The 26809-nt window shown below is 38.8% G+C and overlaps 2 protein-coding genes and 3 non-coding genes across 6 annotated transcripts; 4 read left to right on the top strand and 1 right to left on the bottom strand.

Annotated features, from left to right (window-relative positions):
• Positions 1–4166: 4166 nt before the first annotated feature.
• Positions 4167–19857, bottom strand: LOC102224774 (tripartite motif-containing protein 2). The gene is made up of 14 exons (XM_005810752.2): positions 19668–19857; positions 13182–13764; positions 12161–12309; positions 11171–11351; positions 10810–11069; positions 10591–10729; positions 10138–10323; positions 9696–9891; positions 9370–9473; positions 9105–9272; positions 8842–9010; positions 8533–8603; positions 8312–8452; positions 4167–8228 (listed from the first exon to the last, which is right to left on the bottom strand). The coding sequence occupies exons 2-14, from the start codon at positions 13278–13280 to the stop codon at positions 8076–8078; spliced, it is 2016 nt and encodes a 671-aa protein (XP_005810809.1). The 5' UTR covers positions 13281–13764; positions 19668–19857; the 3' UTR covers positions 4167–8075.
• An 814-nt stretch (positions 19858–20671) lies between these two features.
• Positions 20672–26515, top strand: LOC111611233 (piggyBac transposable element-derived protein 4-like). 2 transcript variants are annotated; one of them, XM_023347112.1, is made up of 9 exons: positions 20672–20718; positions 21494–21537; positions 21735–21842; positions 22819–22897; positions 23104–23150; positions 23355–23564; positions 23791–23868; positions 24039–25367; positions 25442–25545. In XM_023347112.1, coding segments are annotated over exons 6-9 (1560 nt in total). In that variant the 5' UTR covers positions 20672–20718; positions 21494–21537; positions 21735–21842; positions 22819–22897; positions 23104–23150; positions 23355–23412; the 3' UTR covers positions 25443–25545. The 2 variants fall into 2 exon arrangements, with proteins under 2 accessions (XP_023202880.1, XP_023202879.1); XM_023347111.1 differs by having other exon boundaries at positions 24039–26515.
• LOC111611267 lies at positions 21578–21670 on the top strand. The gene has a single exon (XR_002753968.1). It is a non-coding gene; the product is annotated as a small nucleolar RNA SNORD14 (small nucleolar RNA).
• On the top strand, positions 22937–23028 carry LOC111611265. The gene has a single exon (XR_002753966.1). It is a non-coding gene; the product is annotated as a small nucleolar RNA SNORD14 (small nucleolar RNA).
• On the top strand, positions 23190–23281 carry LOC111611266. Its single transcript, XR_002753967.1, has one exon. It is a non-coding gene; the product is annotated as a small nucleolar RNA SNORD14 (small nucleolar RNA).
• Positions 26516–26809: the final 294 nt, after the last annotated feature.

The following is a 26809-nucleotide window of genomic DNA, read 5'->3' as shown; positions in this document are numbered from 1 at the left end:
GTAATTCTTCTGTACATTTATTTACTTGGAACCTGGTTTTAGAAATTGTCGAACCAACTTCATCTGTTTTCAGTTTACAAGATAGAAAGTCAGGGGATCAGATAATTGTGGGGCCAAGTGAAGAAACCATCAACTAAAGGCAAATGTGATGTTAGCAACAAACTGTAAAAATCTGTGTTTTTGCTACTTTCTCATCTCTGTTTTTGTGTTTGGCGGCCATATTGGATTTTGTTTGGACTTGGTGGAAATCCTCAGATTTTCCTGATTAGACGGTGAGTCTTTCTTTTCCACTGAGTCTTTGTGACTCATATGGTCAGTAGTTCAGGCTTAAAGGCCGATTGTGAGATGTAAGTTTGATCTAAAATGTAGAAAAAGGCTTTATGCAAACTCTGAGCCACATATAAAAGTGTTTCTCTGTCCTATTAGAAATTGTGTTTTGTCTCCTGCCATGCTGAGGTAGTGGAACCTGAACTGACAGGTTAGCCATCATGTCCATGCCTGTGCCAGCTGTTGATGAATAATGCAAAACTAAAGTAATAAGTTGTTTTCCATAAGTGAAGTCACTTATGTTCATGCAAATGTAAAATAATTATCTGTATTTCCATAATGTTTTTATTGTGTGTTTCAGCTGAAGAAACAACATAAAAATGAAAGAATGACCCACTGATCTCTACATTTATTATATGCTTATTATATTTATGTATTTGATATACAGAATGTTCTTCTTTTTATTAATGAGTTAGCTTCGACTCTCGAAATCCAATCAACTCCAGTTGTGCACGTCCTGAACAGATAATCAAACTAATTTAATATTTTATCTAATAACTTTAACAAGTTATTAGATAAAATAACTTGAATAAACATTATAACTACTTAGCAGAAACAACAGATGTCAAGAGTTTGAGATAACTGCCAATGAGTCTTTAAGATCTCCACTGATGAACTTTGACCCAAGACGTTTTCCAGAGTGGATCATTGCAGGGCTTTCCAGAATGATGTGTTTAAGTCAAAAGGCAACATCTGAAACAGATTTAGGCCCAAAACTTTTACTTTACGGTTGTTTTTCCACCTGGTGGTCTGGTAGACTCGGTTTGATTTGGGACCAAAAGTACAACATTTGTTACATTTCACACTGCAATGTCAAATGGTCCAAACTTATTGATCAACCTGTTCCCCTCCTCGCCTGTGGGGGCGCTGCACCAAGGACTACTGAAGTAAACAAGACCAAAGACTTTGAAGAAAACACTGAACGCAACTTCCTTCTTCTTGAAATCTAAAAATACATGGAGGGGCGTCAGATTTTAGCCGTGTAGGAATTCTCTTTTGTCTTTGGTAAAAGATCACCAACCATTTCTCCCGCTAGTTTACCCAGAATGCCCTGTGCTGCAGTCTCTGACCATTTTAATCCATATATGCATTCAAACCACACAAGGATTGAGACCGAAGTCTTCAGTTGGACCAAAAGTGGTTTGTTTGGTCCGTATCCAGATCTCCCCAAACAAAGCAGACTTTCAAGGCAAGCAAACTTTAGTTTGATTAATGCTGACTAAAGAAGGCTGGTGTGAATGCATCATTAAATCACTCAAAGGAGAACCAGAGTGAGATTAAAATTATGGATTAAATGTTATTTCTTTATTTTTACAAAGCTGAATTTCACACATTTTTAATGTTTAGTCCCTTTCAAGAGTCGGTTTTATTGGTAGCAGTGATTCAAACAATCACATGTTCAGCTCCACCCTGCTCTACCATACAGTCTGATTTATGTCCATAAAACTAATAAAATAAAATTAGCTGTTGGGGATTTGAAGTGATAGATTGCAAAATAAATCCTTTATTTGTTTTGCATCATGCAAAGCTCTGACTGTGAAACATAAGCATCATTTCCACCCTAACAGAACCAGAAGCATTGCTGCTGTCTGGGAGCAAAGTTCAGGCATCAACGAAGATTCAAAAGAACTGAATACCCCCAACTAGGTGAGTGTTGAACTTGGGCATTTTCAGGTAAAACCTGCTAATTAATACTTTTCTGAACCAAACCTTTGACTTGATAATGATGTTAGGGTTTGCCAATTAACAGTATCACCTGTAAAAGTTGTGTTTTATGGTGAAGATGTTTTACTTTCTCTGTCCTGATTTTCCCCCCAGTGGTTTCTCATCAGGTCTGATCGGATGAAAGTGGCAGACATGTTGGGTAACACATCGGTCTCCTGGTATACCAATGAGGTCTACCGCTGCACTGGCTATGAGCTCCACAGCTTCATCTCTACAGGCTACAATCTGATTAAAGTCCTCCTCCTCCTTCCTCTGTCCTCCTTCGTCCTCTACCACGGTCACCAAAAATGGCGGCAGAAGCATTCCTTGAAAGCAGCGAGCCACTCTGACATCTTCAGCTACCACCTGGCTGCCATGGAGCTCATCTGGGTCTTTGGGTGTTTCTTCTTTACTGCTGGCTTACATACAAATCACGCACTGATCCTGACAGTAGGAATGTACTTTTGTTACATACCATTCTATGGTGAGTTGATCTTTAACCTGCTAACATGTGTAGATCGATACTTGGCCGTAGTTCATCCCCTCACCTACCGTAGACTGAAAAGCTACCGTGGGATCAGAATCAGAAACATTAGCATCGGATGCACATGGCTGCTCTGCTTTGGATTGACAACCATGCTTACAAGTTTACTATCACACCATTCAGCCATTATTGTTTTCTGCTTTTTTGCTCTCTCCATCCCGGTCATAACGTTCTGCAGCGTCTCGGTTCTCTGCATTCTGATTCGTCCAGGACCAAGAGAAGGGGGCGGGGACAGAGACAGAATGGACCATTCAAGGCGCAGAGCTTTCTGCACCATCACAGTCATCTCCAGTGTGGTGTGGCTCTGGTTCGTCAGCCTCCTTGCTTGCCACTCTTTGAACAGGTCCGCTCTGGTGAGCCGGAGTGTTGAGTGTTTGGTGATGGTAGGCATCAACTGGCTTGGTCTGCCTTGCTCTTTGGTGTCACTTCTCCTTTACCTATACAAAGCCAGGAGATTATGCTGCAGCACAAAATAGTAGGTCTCACTTCATCTGTAAGGACCAGATCTGTTTTTGATCATCTCAAAAAGTAAAACTCTGAAACCTTGAAATGCTCAAATGATAGCAGAGGTCTGTGTTGCAGTCACTGATGACATGATAAAACTTTATCCTAATGTAAATATGATCCTTAATAAGAGTCACCAGCTGATCCATTGTCTTAGGAAGTTGTAGACGTTTGATGTGTCGATTTTCACATTTTCAATCATCACCTGGTTTGAAAATATTACAACTAAGGAATCGGCAAATAAAATATCTGCCACAGGAAGCTGTTTCTGCTCTTTAGAAAGTAGAAAGTGGTGCAAAAAAAAACCAAAACAGAGCCACTGCTGGAAACCCAAAACACCCTAGTCTGTTTGGTAAGTTTTTCTGTCAACCTGAAGTCAATGACAGGAAGTGAGAAAACATCCGACCTTTTAGTAAACTGAGATAATTAATGACTATGAGAATGACTCCCAGCTGAAATGAGAGGTCGGCCATCATCTTCTTTGTTCCAGATACATTTATGTTTATGAAACATGCAAAGCAGAATAATAGGTCTTTCACAGAGAAGTTTTGCTGTTTGCATGCTGTAGCTTTTGAATATGCAAATGGAAAATAAATCTTGTGTATTGTTATCTGATATTAATGAATATAACATCACTTTTTATAGTCTGGTTTGATGTAAATGACCAAATCAAAAGACTAATAAGTATGTTTACATTTGCATTGTTAACACTATGTTGTTCATTTGTGGGTTTTTTACCTTGACCTTTCTCGGTGATATTAGAGGATCTTTGTCAACAGGAGACGTTTTTTCTGGAGGTCAGTAAAATGAATGAGAGGCTGTGAAGATTGCCTTCTAGTTGGCAAATGATCAAGAGCAAGAAAATGTGATCATTGGATGAACTCCTTAGTAAATATCCACATACACATGGACATGGACTGAAGAGATGCATAAATGTATAACACTGATATTTGTTGTTCAAGTTCTGAATCTCTTTTTATCTTAATGTTATATATTAAACACTTGGTATTCAAAGAAAAGAAGAAAATAGCAAAAAAAATTTAAAAAGTCCCTTGAAATTATATGTTATATATAAAATAAACCAAAACAAGAGGAACCAATGTTTTATTTCAGTGTTGAGTGTGTGTGAATATCCAGATATGGGCCTTAAACATGAACAGCCATGACAGACAGTAGTTACAGAGAGTAAGAACAGGCAATAACAGTACATGAAGCTGGTTACAGTCCGGGCTTTCATTGTGAAACTAAACAATCACTTTTATGACGTTATCAAAGGTATTTTTGTTACGGACCTGATTCGTTTTATAGGATATTTCAAACCAAGTTCATGAAAGAAATTCAATCATTTTATCCACATTCATTATTTACACATAATAAGGCTGAATATCCAGCAAACAAGGATTAAATTAGGAAATAACCTAATTTTAACTCCACTGACAAGAAAAAAACTCATTCCAGCTCAATGAGAGTCAAAAAACCTCTCAGACGTAGCAGCACTTTTGTTTGCTAACAATCAGAAAATCCAGTTACACAAACTGACAATCAGCACAAAATAGAAAAAGAAACAACAGATTGATGAGAACTCTAATTTTAATCTATTTATTCTGACAAACATGCAATTGTTGGATGGTTACAGTAAATCTAGCGTGAGTGGACTGAAGAGCCGCAAGCTAGTTAGCATTTAAAAGAGACTGAATGAGTTGTACTTGTAATTAAAGGCTTGACAACATCGATTCTATCCAGTGAGCTGTAGTAAGTGTTTAACCCATGGTTAACTAGCTAGTATTAGCTAGCTAACTAGTTTTAGCTGGTTTGCCATGTTAGTTAGCTAGCTAGTTTTAACCAAAATAGCTAAAACTAGCATGGTAGAAGCTAGTTTTAGCTAGCTAGTTAACCATGAGGTGCAATGGTTTTCAAACTGGTTAACTTTTGTGTTATTCCTTTAAGACAACTTTATTTTCAAAATTAAATAAATAAAAATAAATAAGACTGCACAATTATTCCAACCACAACAGGCGAGGAAATCGCAGTTTGATTCAGACAACTTGATGAAATGTATAAAAACAATACGGGCACTTAAGAAGTTCAAAGCACATGGTGGAAACAAACAATCAAACTGCAAGATAAAGAACCAAATAAAGAGCAAATAATAAACGAATGTCATTTGTCAGTGGGATCGTCAAGCCTAGATATGATGAAGAGAATAACTTCCTATTTTTGATTTATCAAGATATTGTGTAAACCACTGGAAGATATGGCAATATTTCAAATGTTTTAGCTCAATGCTGAAATATTTTAAATGGCAGCTAACTGGTTTATGACAGGTTGTAAAAGCCCTGGAAGATATTCACTGAGTCCTCAGCACCAGTATTGTTCTTCTCTGTGCTAATGAGACAGTATCTCACGAGACATTAAAAATTAAGATTGGCATCATAACTGCAGACCATTGAGAGAGGAATCGACCTCTACAATATGCAGTAAAAATAGATGGGCATTTTAAAAAATCAATGCAGGAGCTGTGAAAATATTGATAATTTACCAGGACTGCTGACTGATACAGTGTTCAGGCAGTTTATTAAGATATACAAGAAAATACTCTGTTAATTATGCAATTTTGCAAAAATAGTGACTCAAATTAGTTGGTTTTAAGTTTTAGGAATTTGGATATGTTGCTGGATGATGACTGTCAGCAAAATAAGCAATTTAGTTTTGTCATGGTAAAACTCTGAGTGAGTGGACCATATCATTTCCTGTCAGTAGTCAATCTTTCCAGGACATTATCTACAATCTCACAGAAAGGAAAACAAAACCCAATAAGCTGCAAGATCAGTGTAGTTTTTGCATGCATAACACAAGTATTGATGTTGTCTCCTTTAAATCTTCACTTTGGAAAACATTGTTTTTGAAATTTATCTGCTTTAAACCATCAGACCAGGTTTTGGGCTATCCTCAGTACATTCTGCAGCGCAGTGTCCCTGAACGGTCCACATTTGGTGCATCCTAAATATTTCAACAGAAGGCAACATGACTTCTAAATGCTTGAATGGAAGCAAACGGTGATAACAAGAGCATGCTTCTCCAACACTGAGGTAATGTTTCCACATGAAATGACGTGTGAAATTCTACAGTTTGACGTTGGAACTCGATAGAACTCTAAACGCGCTCTAGAACCGTGGACATTAACAAAAAACCCAAATCTGAACATTCTAGAAGCCCCGCCTTCTCTTCACAGTTGCCAAGACAACAAGCAGAGATATACGATTTGAAATGTTGATTTTAAATGTTAGAAATGTTCTCATAAATATATAAGATAGATTTATAGAGCTTTTTCATTCCTCTGTGTAATACACAACCGCACGCGCCAAGCACAGAGACGATGCTGTGGGTCGAAAGTCCCATTCCACGACTCAAACAGTCAGACAAGCAGTTGTTTATAATGATGAATCTATTGTTGAAGATTTTTAAAGGATTCAATCTTATGGGAGAAATAAACATTCCATAATTAAAACAATCCATATGTACAAACAATGTTCAACAAGCTAAAAGTGGTCCAAGGCGGAGGAATTAATCCAAATCTATCGAATGCTTCCAGAGTCATCACTTTGAAAATGGAGGTTGGAGTATTGCCATTGGTCTGTAGTTTGCCGACTGTTAGGAGCATTGTACATGATAAAATAAAGAAATGTGGCCACAGAGAAAAAACTCTTATAGAGTGGACCCTCCTATTCACACCTCAGTTTTTATGGATTTTTTATTTGGTGGAAATATCACAGAAAATGTTCCTATTTTTTTTGACGTTTTTGTAACGCATGTTTGAAGTATTCAAAAGAAAATAGAGCTTAGAGAATTTAAATATGTTGATGCATTGATCAATGGCGCTGTTTATTTTCGTTAGCTGTACCTTGAAGACCATGGATGTTAGCATCACCAGTACTGCTGAGACGGTTTCCACTGTGCGTATTAATGCATATTAAGGTATATTTGGTGTTTGAACTATTATAATAGGTAATTATAAGAGTTTTTAGAGAGGGTCTCCGGTAGTAAAAGATGGATGAGGTCCATAACCCTTGGTAAACTTCTGAGGTTTTCCATTAAAATTTCTGAGTTTTAATATTGATAATTGTTTGCCTTTAATTTTACAATTTTACCCCACATTAGAGAATATCCACCATGTTTCTAGTAAATATGTAAAATTGACTGCTCTGTGGCCATATTAATATTTTTTAATCTACAGTGGCTCTAATCCTCTCATAATGCTTTAATTTAGCGAAATTGAGTGGAATTCCTTGGGTCGTAATCTTGCCCAGATATTTACATTTCCATCAAGCCTCCACTGAAAACTTGATCAGTTTGCTTAAAGACAATCTGATCAGTTGATATGAAGCCTTAAAACAATAAACTGAGAAAAGTCAAAGCTCTGGACCCCTTTTACCTCACCAGACATTATTTTGTCTTTTACATACAATACATCAAGGCAGAACATTGTCAAACTGTCAATAATTCAAATCATTCCCACCAAATTACTTCGACATCTGCATTTATGCCACTGACATTTCGTCAATCCAACATTCACAACATAGATTTAATATGCAAGATTTCCAAAGTACGTCTTCTTCCTTTTTTGCAACCATTAATTTTCCACTTGTATTCATTACTTGGCTGGTCAATCTTTTCCGCTATAGGTGAAGGCAGACATCTTTCATTAAAAACAGGAATCCATTTCTGCAAAGTACTGCAGAAATACGTTTCTGGAGAGGCAACATCTCACCTTTATATTCCATTCTGGCTTCATTCCTCCAGACATCACCAAGATCAGACATCTCCTCTGAAGTTCAGGTCATGTAAGGACGGAGGCCGAACGTTTTCCTTGGCATTTCTTTCCTTCAGTTAATCCATCAGGACAAGTTCATGCAATGGATAGATGGAGTTAAACATTGTGAGCTTTAGCTTTCCACTCTCACCACTGCCGTCCTTGTTCTCCTCTCCTAAGTCTTTATCATTGTAGGTAGCGGTAGACCTTGAAGCAATGGTTACCAGAGTCGGCGACCACCACATGACCGTCCGAGGTCAGCGCCAGGCCTTGTGGGCCGTACAGCGGGTCTGCTGATGTGTTGATGTAGGACAGGAAGGAGCCACTGCCATCAAAAACCTGAGAAAATTAAATGAAAATGAGAAATATAACTGGGGTCTGTTGCTAATATGCTGCATAAACGCCATAAATCAGTGTTGTACCTGTATTCTGCTGTTGCCCCAGTCAGCTACAATGATGTTCCCATTTACATCCACAGCTACACCAGTGGGAGCGTTGAACTGGCCATTTCCTTCCCCGTTTGAGCCGAACTTCAACACAAGTTCTCCCTCAGTGGTAAAAACCTGACAGCACAAAGACATCAGACTATGTTCAGTGGTTGATTGGACTCTAAACAAGGGGGTGAATGTAATTGATTGCGTACCTTGACAGAGTGGTTATGGAAGTCTGTCACAATGATCTCATTATTCTTGTTCACTGCTGCAAAGTGTGGACCTTCAAGACGAGAACAAGGAAGCAATCAGATGTTTTATATCAAAATGTCTTCCCTTCGTGAAAGGATTAGCCAAAAGATTAAAAGCTTCAAATGAAAGCTGTTCTTTAGCACTGTCTTACAAGGTGTGTAGAACTGAACAATTAAAGTAAACTCCACACATACAGTACTTAGTTTTACAGGAGTCTCTAACAAACAGTTTTTAATTTACACAGCAGTTCAATGGAGAATCCGGCTTACCTGCAAACTGCTTGTCACCATTCCCCCGACTCCCAAACTTAGCAATTAGCTTGCCGGTTAGCTGGAAGATGAAGACTGTACACGCCTTGTTGTCGACTACAATCACATGACCATTTTGGTCCACAGACACACCTTTTGGCCCCATGAGTCTCCCTGAGCCAAGTTTCGCCTTGGACACAGCAGATGTACCAGTTATGTCCAAAAAATGCCTCACCAGCCATGATGGAAAAGAAATGTCAGTACTGAGGAACTGAACAACTTACCTTGAACTTGCCCTCGCACGTGAAGATGCTAACCCATTTGTTATCATAGTCAGCAATAATAATGTCACCGCTCGGGTGCACAGCGACCCCGGTTGGCCGCTGCAGCTGGCCAGGAGATCGCCCACGCACCCCAAAACGACTCTTAAACTCACCCTCGTTGGAGAAAATCTGAGGATCAAATGAATTTCTGAGTTTGCAACCTGAAACTTAGGTTTCATTGAATTTACCTTTGTGAGTTGTCAAGACTGGAGGAACTGAAGTATACCTGAACACACTGATTGTTGCTGTCAGCTATCAGAATCCTACCGCTGGAAGAGGCAGCCACTCCTTGAAGGTTGGTGAACTCACCCTTATTTCTACCCTTAGTTCCTGAAAAGGAGAAGAACATTTTACTAAAGACCAAGACGTTGTCCATTGTGTTGCTAATTAAGGTTCTAACTATTGACCCAAAGTCATCGCCTCCTGAGTCTGTGAACTTGTACCAAGCATCGCCTTCTTTTTTAGCTCCTTCTAGCATGTCTACCATTCTAGACATCCAGACTGGTGGCCCAGATTTTATGTTCAAGAGGAAATTGTTTAAAGTTTTCTCACCGATCTTGAAGATGAGGTCGTCCTCGATGGGATTCTGGGTTTTTCGTCGTGGGGTTCCCAGAGCGCTGCTGGCCCTCTTGGAACCTTTCTTCTTCTGGCCGGGCGACTTTCCTCGCCTCTTTGTCCCGTCAGAGGAGCCTGTGGACGGGGTGGCATTGGCTGCCGAGTTAGTTGCTGTGGTGGTGGATGGAGACACCTAGAAAACCCACAGAGAAAAGAAAACAATAGATATTAGTGTTAATCTTAATATGTTTCATGAATGATAGGTTGAAAGTGTGGGTTGAATTTTTGGGCATCATAGAGCAAACTGAATTATTTTTCAATATTTTCCTTAATATATATATATCTGTATATATAAGTAAACATACTCTATGAAAGTTACAAAAGTTCTATAAACCACTGATCCTACGTTGTAAAGGTTCACCCGGGTTAGCCGACCCACCTCGACCTCTACCTCGGACGCCTTGGTGACGGTCAGTTTGAAGGGACTTCCTTTGATGTGCTGGTCGTACAGACGGAGAGCCAGAGAAAAGTTGCCCTCCTTGGGCACCGTGTAGACGAACTCATATGTACCGTTCTTGTGGTCCAGTATCTCACCATCAACGATGCTGCCGTCGGGGGTGAATACCTGCATCCACACACGTTTTATTGAATTTTCTGAAACTCTATCAACAAAATAAAGTCATCCAGTCAATTTGTAGATTGGTTTATTCCTTCTCAGTTGCTATCATTGCGTTACATCTGCAAACAAGAAGTATTATTTGATATATAGAGATGGACACATCTGCTGAAGTTCAAATAATTAAGTATTTTCCTCAGTTTCTTTAAATCCAGTAGAGGTGTGCTTAGGTTTTCCCTCTGTCTGTATTTTTATTTTTGATTTTCTGAAACAAACCTCAGCTGATAAGATGGCATTGCCACTCTTGCAGGCTCCTCCTGACTTGTCTCTTGTTACTATAGTAACTGAAGCAGGATGTCCCACAATGCACTGCTCCAAGCCGGTGCCCATGGCTTCACTCTGACTTGCCACAGCGCTGAGGGATAAATAAGGATTAGAGCAGGGTTAGATACAGAATAATCAGCGTTTTGTTGTATTTTCTGTTTGTATCGTCACCTGGTTGTAACTATGGTCCCCAAGTTGTGAATGGACTTCCTCAGTCCATCTGTCTCCATCACCAGGTCCAGCTGGTCGTTCTCCTCCGGCTGGCACGGCATTCTCAGAATGGCCAGCTCCTTAAGCCTCTCCTCCAGCTCATGCTCCACCTCCAGCGTCGCCACGCTCGCCTCCTCAGCCAGAGCTTCCTCCGTCTGGGTGCAGGTGGCCGTGATGTCCCCGTCTCCACGCGTGAGGTTATCTATCTGGGCTTGGAGGACCTAAAGACAGATAGATCATTCTTCAATACTTCCAAGTTTCTCTTCCTGCAAAGTCAGAGTCCAAATGACTTGCAAATACACTCTGTCACATCTGTCTGCACCTTTTGTTTGAGCCCATATGTGACTTCGAGCTCCATCAGAAGGACGCTCTTCCGAACGTCCAGCTGCTTGTGCAGGTCCTCGAAGCTGGACTGGATGTCCTCTTCGATGGAAGCTCTCTGGTTGTTCAGCTGCTGGAGAATCTCCGTAACAAGGGACAGAGCATCTGAAATCTGGGGCAGCCTGCAGAGGAGGAGGGAAAAGGATAATTTCATACTAAACTGTTTTTGTTTTTCTCTATTTCATGTATTTCATTCTTTAACAATCAGCAAATACTTAAATCTTGTGCCCTTCATGTTGTGTTTCCCCATATGGCCACCAGATGTCAGTGTTTCTCCATTTACAAATGTTGTGTCTCCAGCTCAGAGACCCAAACCACGATGCGTTCCGGTTTACTGGGAAGTGGGAACTCAGAGCTGGATTTGACATCCGATTCAAGGTAAAATAGTTTTAATTAAGAAGTTGGTATTTCAATATGGCAACGTCCACAGACATTGTAGCCCTTACAAACATCATTTTAATCTTTAATTTCCATTAGCAAACATCACTTTTAATTAGCTCAGGTTACATCTTCAGGCGATACATTTAACAATGATTTTAGACTCACTTTTACATTGTGTCTTGTAAAATAAACATGTTTCCACCACATCTTCCTACTATTGATGTGTGGAGCGGCCATATTGAATTGCAAAGTCAGCCTTACAAGTCACAACTGGGGGAAGTTGGGGTTGCTCCAGTTTCCCAGTGGGAAATCCCAGTTTGTGGGGTTTTCCAGTGACTGGAAAGTCAGAATTTAGCATTTATGAGTACAACTGGAAAAAAGCATCAGTCCTATAGGGCCATTCTGCATGTTTTAGTTCTCTCCCTGGTGATAGTTACCCCCACTCTAGCTGTACCTCATTTATGTTCTTTCCTTTTCATATTTTAGATCACAACAGAAATATTAGCATATAAATGTCCATGTGTGGTCTTCGGGGTTTCTCTGCTGGTACCTGCTCTGGACCGCCCCGAGTCTCTCCTTCAGCCGGCTCCGGTGCTGCTCCAGAGCCTGGCTGAGCGCCACCTTGGGGTGATCCTCATGGGCCGGTAAGCAGTCCTCACACAGGGCACACTCACAGGCCGAGCAGTACAGGTCAGCCACCTGCAGGCACAAATAGTGATGAATTAACTATACATCTCATAATCCCATCAGATTTATGCCTTTTAGTTGATTTTTCAGACTCAAGCTCAAATAGATTATAACCTGATTTAAAGGGAGGTTTTATTAAAGTTTTGTGTGTCGGAAAGAGCAGGAGCTTTTGAAAGAGACAGAGGCCCAAGTTCAAGGCAGTGAATTGCAAAATAAAAAATGTTAAGTCATGTTTGGTATATACATAGCATTTTTATAACAACTGAATGTAGCATAATTATTTGATTGCGCTATAAAAAGGCAATATGAAAAATACATAAAACTGCCCCTTTAAGAGTTATGGAAGGAGGTGAGAGTTTGAATAATCCAAGCCAGGTAGTTCATCACCTTTAATGGAGGGAAGTAGGGAAAATATTACTTCTCAAAGGTCAAATTCAGTTGTAGTTTGACTTTATTGAACTTAGTGTAACAAAAGAATAAACAAAATATACAAACAAAATAAATTTAAAACAAAAGCAAACAAAACAAAGGAACAGTAGAAAAGTATATTTGGAGTGGGTAGAAGTGTAGAAGTGTTATTTCTACACCCACCCCTCTTACATCTGTAGCATCATCCAATAAATTACTATTCATATTAATTTGGTGCCATGAATTCATTTTGTATAATTGTACACATTATATCTATTTCACATATTTTACTATCAAGGTACACATATCAGGAAACTCTGATATAAATACTGTTGTATTTTTTGGTTTAATATTCTTTTATAATGTTTTTATTCCCTTCCTTTTATATTTTTATTATATTTTGTCTTTTGTAAATGTCCTGTTTGGTTCATGTGTTGGTAAAGTTCAACCTGATGTGATCTCGAAGGTGTTCTTACCTTCCCTGCATGCTGCAGGCAGCTGTTCTTGCTGGGCGCAGCCTCCAGGACGGTGCACTCCTCACTGCTGCTATCTGGGGAGTGTTGGTGGGCCTCCATCTGCGCGCGGCAGCCTGCTGGGGGGGAACCTCCAAACACACCCCTCCGTCCTCACCGCAGCCAGGGGAAGATGCTTTGCTTTCAAGCAGAGGGTTTGTTGCTTTGGTTTCTTACAGGTTCTTTTTCCCGACTCTTTTTGTTTTTTACTCCATTTTACATGCAGGAGAAAGGAGAAAAACAGTCCAGTAGAAACTGTTGGCACATTCTGAACATTAAAAAGATCTGCACTGCTCTTAAGTTTGATTGGTTTTAGTCAATAATCCACATCAACGTTATTCTTCTGTAGATCTGAGAGTCTTCTGTCCCACATTCCTGATTAAACATGGATTCCATGTAAATCCAGATGATTCCAGATGGTTATTTATCCATTGAAACACCGAAAAGAAGAAGGTGAGAAGCAGATTGTTTCCCTTCAGGAATGATTCAAGTACAATCAGTTCAATTAACTTCATTTGAAGAGGACTGAGGGTGAATCCACTGGTTCCTGCAGGAGAAAAATAGAAAAGAATGACAAGAGTTAAAGATTTAGATAAAGAAATATAGAGAAATAATTAAAATCTTGACCACATGCTTTCATTTGAACAGCATCAGTGACACCAGCAGGTTGGCTCACACTGTTTTATGATAAGGAATAATTTAGTCCTTTGTGTTTTGATCTGTTATCATGCTAGCAGATAAAGGGTATACAATACTATACAAAATTAATTTTATATTTTATTCAGTACTGCGGATAATCCCCAGACCCATTATCACCATAATGCCCCCTCTGCAGGCCTGAGCAGGAAGCAGCTGTGAGGTTTGCATTAATAAGGATGAAGGTTGAGCTGAAACGCTCCTTCCTGCAGTTCACCTAACGGCCACCAGGTGGCAGTCTACTTATGCCTGAATCTATTTGCTCTCTTGCTCTGCTGATATTTGACGTGTATTTTGAAATTTACTTTTTTACTTTTGATGATTTTATCATTTAACAATGAAGCACTGTAATCTTACAATGTCTGAAAATCTGCCAGATATTCCAACTGTCTTCCTTTCATATGCTAAACAAGCAGGAGAACATGAAAAAGAATCAATAATCCGGCTGCCCTCCATTTCATATTTGTAGTTTTAGTCATTTTGTGACTGACTTTTGAAGCTTTCTGCCACAGACAGTATTTTGTACCCTCCAAGCTTCAGCCATAAATTCATGTCCACCTTTAGTTTTCTACATTTTACTCATCATCTGTTGCCAGGTAAAGTAGTTATGACTACAATTAGTAATCTATCACCAGGAGACTGATTGACCAAACGGGGATCACAACCTAAATACGTTGAATATGATGTTAAACAAAGGTTTCAGAAATGTATGGTTACAATAAACTGTATATGAGATTTTTAGAGTTATTTACGTTACAGTTATAAATAAAGTGACAACGTTGGTTTATATACAGGCACAAAGTAGAGAAAAAAAGGCCAAAATAAAAACTTTAGGTTATGAAATCTGAGGTTTAAGTTGTCAAAGGGGGAAACTGATGTGAAGTTTAATAAAAGCGACATCAGATAAGATCTGGGATTTTCATCAGACTCTTTTTTAGCAAACATTAATCCAGAAAGGTCTGAAAGGTTGTGCAGTTGTTTGCAGTGTTTCCTTGCATGCATTGGATTCTCTCCAAGTATTCTGTCTTCGTTCCACTGACAAAAACATGACAGCGACGGTAATTCTCCAAGAGGTAGACGCCAGCAGGTATGGATGATGGATGGCTGGATTACACTCGCTATCTGTGGGATTTATTGATTTCAATCTGCTTCAATCACCGTTTCTCTTCTTCTGAATTAGCTCTACTAACTCACTGCTCACACAAAACCGACGAAGACACATTTAAAACACACAGCGACAGGAGTTATTGTATGCACTGAAGAAATGACAGCAGAGCAAAGATGAATCAATTCTCAGACTGATGTACAGCTCAGGTGGATCCCTAACGGTTCGGTCCGCAGAGCAGGGAAAGCCTCTGCCATGCTATGATCCTCAGAATGAACTTGTAAAGTCAAAAACTAATAAAGAGCTTTTAATGTAGGTCACCGAACCGACTTCAAAGTGATGGAAAAACAGGAAGGGAGGGAGGAAGGTTGGGGTTTCCATAGCAACAGACTGCACAGAGCGAGTGGGGGTGTGGTGACACCAACCATCGAGAAGAAATGGAAGAAAAAATGTGAAGCGGCGGCGGGTTCTTTAATCCCCAGAACCCTATATTTATCCTTCAGCATGTGAATGAGTTCACACTGACGATGCAGAGCATTCTGGGTCGCCGGCTCCCCTCTTCATCAGCGATGCACACGTCGTGATGATGATGACGGTTAGGTGTGAACAAGAAATCTGTCTGGGCCTCAGTCAGGAGGAGATCAAACCTCTAACGGGAAAATATGTCTAAAATAAGAATTTCAGCAGCAGGAAACTGTGCAGGTAACAACTTTCAACAACCAGGTTTGATTCCTTAGATCTGTCTGTTGATTGTTTTTCTGCCAGCCAAGCAATTTCTGTTCCAGGTTCTCTGTAAAAACACGAGGCCCAATGTTCTGGTGAATAATTCATAGAGGGGAGGGGTTGCAGCTCGGCGTGATTTTGCTTGTAATCCAGTTCAAACGCCTCTGTCCCCTGAGATGTTCTGATCAGCCTCACATCCTGCAGACAAACACACTCCTAACGTCTGAAACACACATCTGCTCAGCACACACACACACACACACATCATACAGCAGAAGGATTCCTCTGAAATCTTCAGGATACACACCCCCACATCTCCATTCACTCATGCTCTGATGTTACAATGCAGCAAAGGATTGTGGGACTCTCTGTTGCAGTGGGTTGTGTGTCTGGCGACGGTCTGTGGCTGTTACGGGTCTGCAGACAATTCAAGGCCTCCTTGTTTTGGGTTTTACAAAGGAGAAACTCAGAGGGATGTTTGAGAGGAGCTGATTGTTTAACTCCAGAAAATGTTGTTTCAGTTTTGAATTGAGACTCATCAGAACAGATTTCCAATCTGAGACTCTGATTTTTGGAGAATCTGTGTGAACTGTAACCTTATGTGTTTCAATGTCGTGAATATAGGGATGGTATTCTGCATGTGTTGGTTGTAATAAGTTCTCATTTAAGCTGGTGTTCCCTTTCTGTCATCTTGAACCAGTTTACCCATCCTCCTCTGACATTGATGGGTTATTTTGGTCCTCATCTACCGCTCATTGGGTTTTTTTACTTTGTTAACGATCATTACTTTCTACACCAATAACTATGAGACGATCCAAGCCACTTCCATCCTGTTCCTTTCTGATGCTCAGTTTGAACTTCTGCTGGTTGTCTTTGTTGCTTCTAGATACCTGAAGGTTTTGAGACGTTACAACAGGATTTGCTGGTTCTCTGTTTGCACTAACAGGTGTACCTAATAACATAGCTGGTGTACAAAGTCCCTGTATCTGATTTTGTGTCTTCAGCTATTACTTGAACTTATCTTTGCTGCACAGACTGGCTCTTTTTCTTCCTGAAACAACTGTTTTGCAGCTGTCATCTATCTATCAATCCAGTCATCTATTGTCTCTACTTTAGATGGGGTACGGCTATAAATGTGGTTTTCATTACTTTGGCTTAAAGCAATCAGACACACCATTTAAAGAATGGGAAACCTACTGGACCGATGAAAGCTAAGGACGCTCAACAAAAGGATCACCAAACAGAAACACCAGAACAATAGTGGTCTAACCTGTTGGTGTGCCTCATGGCAGCTGACTCTCACTGATAAAACTCATGAAAACACAATCAGATGGATGTTTTCAGGTCAGCGCTGCAACATACACACATGTGCAGAGGCAGCACTCGAGGACCAGTCTGCTGGAAGAGCTTTTGTTTATTAGTGACACAGAAAAAGATAAGATGGATTTCAAGTGTCCACACAAGCATAAAAGCATAATCCTCTCTGTTCTGCAACCAGACACAATTCCAGTTGCTCTTAACGTACAACAGTTACAACAGAACAACCAGTAAATACTCCAATATACTTATGAAGGCAACTGACCTCTGACATCTATTCACATATATACAGAATTATATAGGGAAATTCATAATTCTTGGTACTAAATTGTGGCTGAGTTTTATTTTAAATGAGAGTTTAAAAGGTCAGTGTTTAACTCAGAATGAGACGTATTGTTCCTCTTTATCATGGTGGCATCATCTCCTACAAGAAGCATGAAAACTCTGAGAATTTGAGAAGTTTGGTACCAAACGTCTCATCTAGTCTTGGATTTAGAGCTGATTTCAGACTTTAGTTCCCAAATCAGTCCCACAAGTTTGTGTTTAAGGTCAATGTTTGATTTCAAAAACTAAACATAAAGGTCATCCACGTCCGATGGACGTTGTGTGTTTAATTCACTACATTAAAGCTGCTGACATTTCTGCTAAATTGTTTCACCTACATACTGGCTTGATTATCACATAAATCTCACCAAATCAGCAACAGGCCGAAGGACTAGACCTTTTCTTGTGAGAAAAGGTCGCTCCTCTTCAATTAAATGTCAGGAATTGATTGAGTAAATTTCTGCAATGAGATAAAAATGGGGACTGAAACAAAGCCCTGAGGGACTCCTCGTAACAAGTAAAAGAGAAAATACTTTCTCCAGGAGCAAATAACATTTTAATATCCAGTTTTTGAAAATGGGGTTAATCTCTGTTTAATTTCAGGGTTTTTGCAGCGATCTGGTTCATTCATGACTGAATGAGCTTCGTCTGACCAACCAGAACTCACTCAGTTAATTGAAAAACTGCTTATTTCTGTCTGGATCAGCAGACGAGGCTCCATCACCTGATTGCAAAGCTCAATAAAAACTAATTTCAGGGAAACCTGCTGGTAGCAAGTCCATAAATCAACAAAACGGTGGCAATCAGACAAAGAAAACACAACACACACACACACACACACACTGGGTTCATCTGATCCGTCTCCTCTGACGTTCCCACGGGAATGTTCGTGTCCACTTTCTGTTTTTCTGTGTTGTAATCACTCATTCATCACGTACTGGTCCCACTCATACTCTTCCTCTTCTCCCTTTCTGGGATGAAATCAATAAGAAGCTTCATTTTTGCTACTGTAAGTGTTGAAGGAATAAAATATCTCAGCATCTCTGCAGTGTTTTTTTAATATCTGTGTGGGATTCAGAAAGAGGTTCTGCATGTAATAATTTTATTCTGTGGCAATAAAAATGACTGTATACTTTCACAGTGGCTTAACTAATGTGTTTTAATTTTTATTGATAATCATTTGTAGCTGTTTGGATGGTAAATATCTGGAAGAATCCTGAACTGCAGTAAAATAATCTGACACTTCAAAATGAAAGCCAATCTGTAACATTTATTTTAAAAATCCACATGATAAAAAGAAACAAATTAACGATATTACAGTTGTTTTTTTTTCTTTTTATGTTTTTAAAGTTGCTTTGTCTCATTTGTTGCCATTTTTGCATCTTTTTGTAATATTCTGAGCCATTTTATTGCTTCGTTTCTAGTGTTTTGTCTCTTTCTAGTCGATTTGATCCTATTTTTAATTCAAGTTTTTCTTTTACTTGTTTGCTTGTTCTTATCTTCTTATAACAACTTTTTATTCAGAGTTTTAAGTCCAACTGTTCTGTCATTTTAACATTTATGCATCAGCTGCTCTTTAGAAATCAATCTGAATCTGTTTATGAAGCTTTTGTGCTTCTTTATCGACTTTATTTTGAATTGATTTGTCTTTTCTTCTGCATCTCTTCCTACCTGCAATTATTGTTGAATTCATGATAAGTTATATTTTCCCCTTTACGTTGATGTTTGTATATTTTTAGTGATATTTTCAGTCGTGTTTTTCTATTTGCGCTTATTTTGCATCCATTTCTTCTCACTCAACTGGATTTTCCAGCTTTAAACATCTTTTTTTTTTTTTTACAGAATCAGTTGATCGGATGCATCTGATCACTGATCCATCTGAATTCTGCAGGAGCTGCATGTTCCTATAAACAGAATATGTCGCTGTGATGAGACCTCAGTTTCACTTCAGAGAAGTGACGTACCTTCTGTTTCTGTTAGCAGACAGGATGCTAGCGTGTGCATGCAGGCCTGACAGCACACACACCAAACACACACACACACACTCACTTATTTATCCACACATAGCTGATCAGTTTGCGCTGCATTCAGTCGGTCCGTCCTCATTTCCTCCATCCCTGCTCCCATCCTGCAGTCCTCTCTGCATCATCCCCCTCTCTGAGGCAGGCTACAGCTGCTGCTGTCACCCCCAAACATTCCTCCACCCATCGATCACTCATCCATCCATCCACCCCTCCATCCATCCATCCATCCTTCTGTCCCCAGGAAATGCATCCAGCTCTCACCCTGTTTTCCAGGCCATCAGTGGGAACGTCTGTTTTCCAGCCTGCAGCCATCGCGTCATGACACCGTCTTGTTTGCTGCCTCTTCTCTCCTCTCCTCCTCGTCTGCGTGTGTATGTGTGTGTAAGAGGGGGAGGATATCATCGTCACAGCAACACCAGCAGCTTGCAGCAGCAACAACCGCCACCGAGGAGGAGGAGGGATGGAGGCTGAGGGGGCTCAAATAATCTGCACTTTGAACATCCAATCAGGAGCAAGATAGAGGCAAAAGGAGAGAGGGGATTGGTCCATATGTCCACATACTCTCTCTCAATGACTCAATTCATTTTAGTGTCTCTTGACCTGCAATAGTCACAAGATTTTTCTCTCTTTTTTTGCAGATATAGATGGTACGCTATGTATAGCAAGAACATTATATAATATGTTAGAATTTTAAAAAAACAGAAAACAGTAGGAAAACTAAGGGTTTTAAAGTACTAATAATAATAAAACAAAAAGTAAAATCTAAGAAACCCAAGCAGGAAAGAATAAAAATACAATAATTAATTTCAAGAATCAAAAATTTAAAAGAAAACAGATCTGGTGTTCAGTAGCTGCTGGAAATATTTTTAGATAATGAAAAAGTACTTAAGTGTGTGAAAATGCATTTAAAAGGCAGAAAAATCTGCTTTTTTATCATTATCAATTTTAACTCAGACTAGCGTTCATAAAACATAAGAGAAACTCTTTAAAAAAAAAACTAAAATATAGAAGCATATTTGAAAATATATAAAGTATTCTGCTTACGATATGTATTCATATAAACATTTGATGTAACCTGAAAGCCCTTGGATAAATCTCTGAAACTTTCTTAAATATTTTTGTTCTTTGTTAAAAAAATATAAATCAATAAAAAATATAAATAAATAAATCTAAACAATATTTTGCAGCATTGGATTTTTTTTTTTCACACTTCACCTCCCGTCCGGCAGGCGGCGCCCGTCCGCCATGACGTATTTAAGCAGCGACGGAACGTTGCCTCGGTCATTTTCCCACAGCCAGGCGAGAGGAGCAGGTAACTCTGTCTTTACTGCTGATTTTTTGTTTATCTCATAGATTAAAATGTATAATTTCATATCAGTCTGTTTAAATGTGCTACGTTTAATCGTTATCCGATAGTGTGAAGACGAGATGATGACTTTATTTGGTGGATGGAGTTAGATTGTTTCACGCTTGTCTCTGTCCCAAACTTTCAGCTCCACGTTGTGACGCATCACGAGCTCATTTCACGATACTTTCTGGGTTTAAAGTGATGAATTTGCGTTTAATTCATCGCGTTTTACCGATAAACTTACAGAATTTTTCTATAAAATTATTTATTTGTAGCTTTGCCGTGTTTCTGTGGCTTCAGCCTGTATAATCTATATAAAAGTTGTAGATTTTCTTGCTGTTCACCAAACTTAACATGTCTAGATTATTACAGATTATTACAATAATAGTTTAATTTACTGAACATGTGCAGAAGAATGAATTGTGTTCATTATGAATTGCCTATTTTAGTAAAATAACATGATTTATAATTGCTTACATTTTTTGTAGCTACATTTAACATCATTTTAATCAAACGTTGTAGCAAAACCCTATAAAATGTTTCCTTTGAGAAAAATCTCTTTAGGAGCAGAAAACTAAGCCAGACTTGTTACTCGTGCATTTAGAAAATGTGCGAATTAACTCAAACGTCATATTATGTTACTTTTATTTTATTACATTAATTGGGAAAATGCATCTTGATGTGTAGCTCTGAATAAGTTGGTTTATTTCTCCTCTATTTTATTTATTTATTTTTACAGGATTGATGCGTTGCTAGCGTTGAACCAGCAGCAGCTCAGACCAGGTGAGTCTCCTCCATGTGATCCTGGCTGCAGTCATTTCCTGCGCTGTGATGACGATTTTCCTGCCATTCGTAGTTTCCACCAGAGGTCTTAAGGACCAAAGATGGCTTAAATCTTCCTTGGATGTCTGAGCGATTTACTGTTCTCACCAGACTGTACATTTGTTCTGGTTCCTTTCTGACAACAGCTGTTTCCACAGGGTTCTGTTGGTTGGGTCAGAAAATGGCCCTCACAGCCACCGTAGAGGCTTGGTGGGCCTCTACTGATATATTAAGGAGAAGAAGAAGAAAGGAAAGAATCTCCTCCGGTAGAGTATTAATGATATAATATCTGTTTTGGTTAAATCTGAAATATCTAGAGAAATTCTGCCTATAAAAACTGTTTGAATTTATTTTAAGTATAATCAAATAAAAGTTTAAACAAACCCGAGTTTTCAAGTAAATTATTGAACATAATAAACATTTTCCTTTCTAACTGTGTTTCCACCTTAACTCAGTGAAATTGTTTTAAAGTAATTGCTTTAAAAAAGTGGGAGGAATATATGGATGAAAAAATACTTGGTGTGAAGGATTTCTGCAAAAGCTTTGGAATTACATTTTATTTTAAAGATAATGTTTAAGGTAAATCACCTGTGTGATGATTGCTTTATTCATTATAGATATATATTATCGGTTCTGGTTGGTGTAAATCACTTTTTGGAGCGACAATTTCCTAAACTTTCTTGTGAAGGTTTGTTTTCAAACCTCCAGGGGGCGCCATTGAACCATCATATTACAGATATAGGAAACCTTTAATCAAGGCCTCTGGAAAACTGCTGAATATTGAATGCAATTATAATTGTAACATGGATGTCAATTGGAACAGCATTTGTTAAAACAGGGTTCTAAACTTCTGTCAAAGGCAGGTTTTCTGCAATCATGTTAGAAAGCAATAAATGCTGATGACTTAGTATGAATTTAGGGTGATAATTTAAAACATTTTTTGAAAGCAAAACTTTCCTAGACCTTAAGAACTGGCAGGTAGGCCTCTGCTTTAAAGTCTTTTAAAATTAGAACGTCAAAAATGAGTTTGCCTAAATTATTGTTAGTTACTAGAAATTGAGAATATTTCTAAGTCTTGAAATGAGTGTTTAATGTGGCAGTGCTGCTGGTTCTGAGTATTGGAACAATATTTTCAGTTGAGAGAAATTCAATCTAAACCTTCCTTGGATTACAGATAACAGTTTAGTTGTTCAAACGATTTCACCATGAAAGGGAAAATTAATGGTTTTCATCTGTTTACAGGCTGAATGTCGTCCTGATGATTTTCTTGCCAAACGATGAAGCTGCTGGACTTTCTCCGCTATAACTGCTCATCTAACTGGTACCTTTGATTCAGTTCATATTGAACTTGTTTTTTTTTTCGCTGTGATGACGATTTTCCTGCCATTCGTAGTTTCCACCAGAGGTCTTAAGGACCAAAGATGGCCAAATCTTCCTTGGATGTCTGAGCGAATTTTAAAACCTTTCTAATTGTACAATCATTTATTTATACGTCATAACTAAAGATTTATTTATTTGTCTTTTAAGGAATAATGATGTGGCATCAAAGCAGCTGCTGCAGTGAAAACCTTCAGGTTAGTATTGTGATAAAACATTATCAGGTGTCTGATTGGTCGCTGTGATGACGACTTTCCTGCCATTCGTAGTTTCCACCAGAGGTCTTAATGACCAAAGATGGCCAAATCTTCCTTGGATGTCTGAGCGAATTTTAAAACCTTTTTAATTGTACAATCATTTATTTATACGTCATAACTAAAGATTTATTTATTTCTTTTAAGGAATAATGATGTGGCATCAAACCAGGAGCTAACTCTAGCAAAAATTAGCTCAACTGCAATGGCGCGGAGGAAGATGTCAGATGTGGAGACGCTGGAAGAAATGTTTTGGAGCGATGTTGAGCTGGAAGACTCTTCTGATAGCTGGTGGGATTCGGACGAGGAGAAAAAGGAGGAGCCGGACACAGCTGACAGACTTGATCTCGGTGATGTGTAAGTTTTCCCCGCAATTTCACACAAAATATTTGATGTTTTGGTTCTATTTATTTCTGTGATTATATGCTTGTAATAACGGCAGGAAGTAAAACCATGTGGTTATTTGTTTATTTATGTTTTACTAAAATATGTTTTATTTTACTAGTAAGGATTTCATGTTTACTTTGGTTCATTACTTTGTAATAAACCTCTAATTCTTCAAATACTTTATTTTTATTTATAGTCAAGTGAAAGCCGAACCATCAAGCTCAGATGGAGCTGAACCTCCCCCCACCTCTCATGATTCTTCATCTTCTTTGAGGTAAGATCTCCATTATGCCAAAAAAATTGTTACAAAATAAGAAATGTGTTGTCACGGTGCAACATTGGTGTCTTTGCTTTATTTTATAAGACTATGTGATGCAGCTTCATTTTCAGTATGTCATTTTTTGTCAAATTTAGTCTTCAATATATTTCATTCTGTTTCCACAGTGGAGATCGTGCAGCAGAGGCTGATGAAGACTATGTTCCACCAGTTCCTTTGAGGTCTTCAGGGCGTGGAAGAGCTCCAGCCCCAAAAAGAACAACAACCACACACAAAAAGGCAAGGAAACGACAGAAAGTCAGCTCCTCAGCGCACCAACAACAAGGCGAGGATTGTTGGCACACTATAGAGGAACTTGATACGGAGCCCGGATGTCCATTATTTATTCCAAAGAAAAACCCAGGACCTCAGATTGACTCTACAAAAAGTTGGTCACCCCTGAGCTTGTTCAAGCTTTTCTTTAGTGCCTACACCATTCGGGAAATAATCAAAAACACAAATGAAAATGCACAGCGTTTACTTGCAGCTGGAAAAAAATTCAAATGGTCACCTTTGACAGTGGGCGATTTTTACAAATTTTTAGCCATAATTATATTCAGTGGACTGGTACAAGTACCTTCAAAGCCAGACTTCTGGCGAACAAAATGGCCATATAATTTTCCATTTCCACGTAGCTGCATGACCCGTGACAGATTTGAGTCCATCCTTTGGTCCCTTCACCTGTCCAACATCAAAAAAGATGAAGAAAATGAGCAAAAAAAGGGAACTCCTCACTATGATCGGCTATTCAAACTGAAACCACTTTATGACGACATCAGAGTTGCCTGCAAGGCTCATTTTCAACCAATGCGAGAAATATGCATTGATGAACGGATGGTGGCCAGTAAAGCACGAATTGACTTTAAGCAATTTATGAGGGACAAGCCTACCAGGTTTGGGTATAAACTGTTTGTTTTGGCTGATTCCAGGACTGGTTATACTTGGAATTTTTTCATTTACCAGGGGAAGTCTGCCGTTGTTCAGGAAGAAGGTCTCGGCGCCACATCAGTAATGGACCTCATGGATTTTGGACTTTTAGGAAAGGGCTACCATTTATATGTGGACAATTTCTACAGTAGTCCTTTCCTATTTCAAAAACTGGCTTCAAACAGCACTGCTGCATGTGGCACCATCCGGCAAAATCTTGTGGGATTCCCCAAAACAACACTGAACAACCTTCCAAGATCTGCACAGAGGGGAGAGATGCGGTGGATCAGAAAAGACGGACTCCTATTTATCAAGTGGAAGGACACCAAGGAGGTGGCGGTCTGCAGCACCTTCCACAAATCTTTCAGTGGAGCAACTGTAAAGAGGAGAGTCAAAGAGGCAGGGCACTGGGTAGTGAAAGATATTCCTGTTCCTGACTCTGTGAAAGACTACAATAAATTTATGGGAGGAGTTGATCTGTCTGATGCCCTGATCCAATACTACTCAGTCAGAAACAAGACAATGAAGTGGTATAAGACTTTTTTTTACCATTTTATTGACATTTCTGTTGTAAATAGTTTCATTATGTTCAAAATGCTTGCAGAAAAAAGAGAGGAAAAGGCCATTTCCCAACGGCAATTCAGAGAGAAACTCATGGAGGAGCTCATACTGGAGTCCAAAGGAGAAACAGCTTGTCCTCAACCAAGCACATCATTTTCGGCTCAACCCGGTGCATTCAAATGCCCTGGGTCAGTTCCCAGATACTTTGGGGGAACAGCAGAGGAAAAGCGAAGGATTTGTGTGTGGTGCAAGCAGAATGGCAGTAAGAGAAAAACACCACTGTACTGTCCCAAATGTAACGTTGCCCTCTGTCTTCAGCCAGACAGAAATTGCTTTGAGGACTACCACAAAAAGGTGTAGTTTGTGGTAGTGTAGTGGTGTAGTTTTTTTTTATTTTTGAACTTTTTTTTTCTTTTTTGGTGGTGGTGGTGGTGGATTTTCAAAATTGTTTATTTGTTCTTGGAAATTACTTCAAAAAGTATTTTTGACTGTTTTACCTTGTTTCAATAAAAGTTTTCTATTTGGAGTCAAAGAAAGAGCTTTCAGTTCATCATTATTATACATGTTATACTGTGCACAATGGTACATTTTGCATATAAATGGGGTAAATGTCATGACCAATGGTTATATTATATGTAGAAAGTGTCATTAGATGGTAATAAGCTATTTAATTTTAACAAACCCCCAGTATTGATGTAAAAAACACATTTGGCACAGTTTGGTGACATTTTTGGATAAATGTGCCAAAATGGCCTCTCCGCCTAAGAAATTTCTCACTAATACCATTCTAAAATAAATATGATTCATCTGATTGAGTCCAAGTTTGGTATTCTTTTACACATTTAGATTTAAAAGTCTGTACTACTTTTTTGTGCTATAAATAATATTTTGGTAGTGTTTTGCAATGTTTATTTCAAAGAAAATTTTGGCGAGGTTCAAAAAATGCAAAGTATTTTGTCCCTAATATTTCAGGCAGGGTCAAAGCTACAATGGTGCTGACATCAGAAAACCATTCTATGACATCTTACCTTTACAGAGGTACCAAAAGTTTCTTCTTAAATCTAATAGCTGTGAGGCTATAAGTGATTTACTTTTGTGTGTTTTTGTCAGGCAGAAATTTATTTATACCCCCTGAGGGTGTATTTAATAAAGTCTGTAAATGAAACTGAGGAAAGTGTTTTGTTTCTGTCTGAAGAATCTTGTGTGCTGTCATTCATCTGGATTTAACTTTAACATGGACCAATCAAAACAAAGGCCTGGAAAATGTTTTGATTATTATTTTTGAATGGAGCTAATTGAGAATAAATGTTTAAATATGTGAACTTTTTAGATTTCAACCAACTGGGCTATTAAGGTTTTGGCTGATGGCTTGTTATACTTTCTAAAGATTTATTTTAAATTATGTTTTTTC

Source organism: Xiphophorus maculatus, chromosome 14 (assembly GCF_002775205.1).
Source record: "Xiphophorus maculatus strain JP 163 A chromosome 14, X_maculatus-5.0-male, whole genome shotgun sequence".
NCBI classification, from domain to species: Eukaryota; Metazoa; Chordata; class Actinopteri; order Cyprinodontiformes; family Poeciliidae; genus Xiphophorus; species Xiphophorus maculatus.
This window is presented reverse-complemented; position numbering and strand designations above follow the sequence as displayed.

Excerpts from the sequence above, each read along its gene's own strand:
- LOC102224774 (XM_005810752.2), bottom strand. The coding sequence starts at position 13,280 with ATGGAGGCCCACCAACACTCCCCAGATAGCAGCAGTGAGGAGTGCACC. Across the intron at positions 8,604-8,841 it reads TGGTGACAAGCAGTTTGCAG|GTCCACACTTTGCAGCAGTG; the intron begins GTAAGCCGGATT and ends CTCGTCTTGAAG. Across the intron at positions 8,453-8,532 it reads TCCATAACCACTCTGTCAAG|GTTTTTACCACTGAGGGAGA; the intron begins GTACGCAATCAA and ends TTGTGCTGTCAG.
- LOC111611233 (XM_023347111.1), top strand. The coding sequence starts at position 23,413 with ATGGCGCGGAGGAAGATGTCAGATGTGGAGACGCTGGAAGAAATGTTT. Across the intron at positions 23,565-23,790 it reads AGACTTGATCTCGGTGATGT|TCAAGTGAAAGCCGAACCAT; the intron begins GTAAGTTTTCCC and ends TTTTATTTATAG. Across the intron at positions 23,869-24,038 it reads GATTCTTCATCTTCTTTGAG|TGGAGATCGTGCAGCAGAGG; the intron begins GTAAGATCTCCA and ends CTGTTTCCACAG.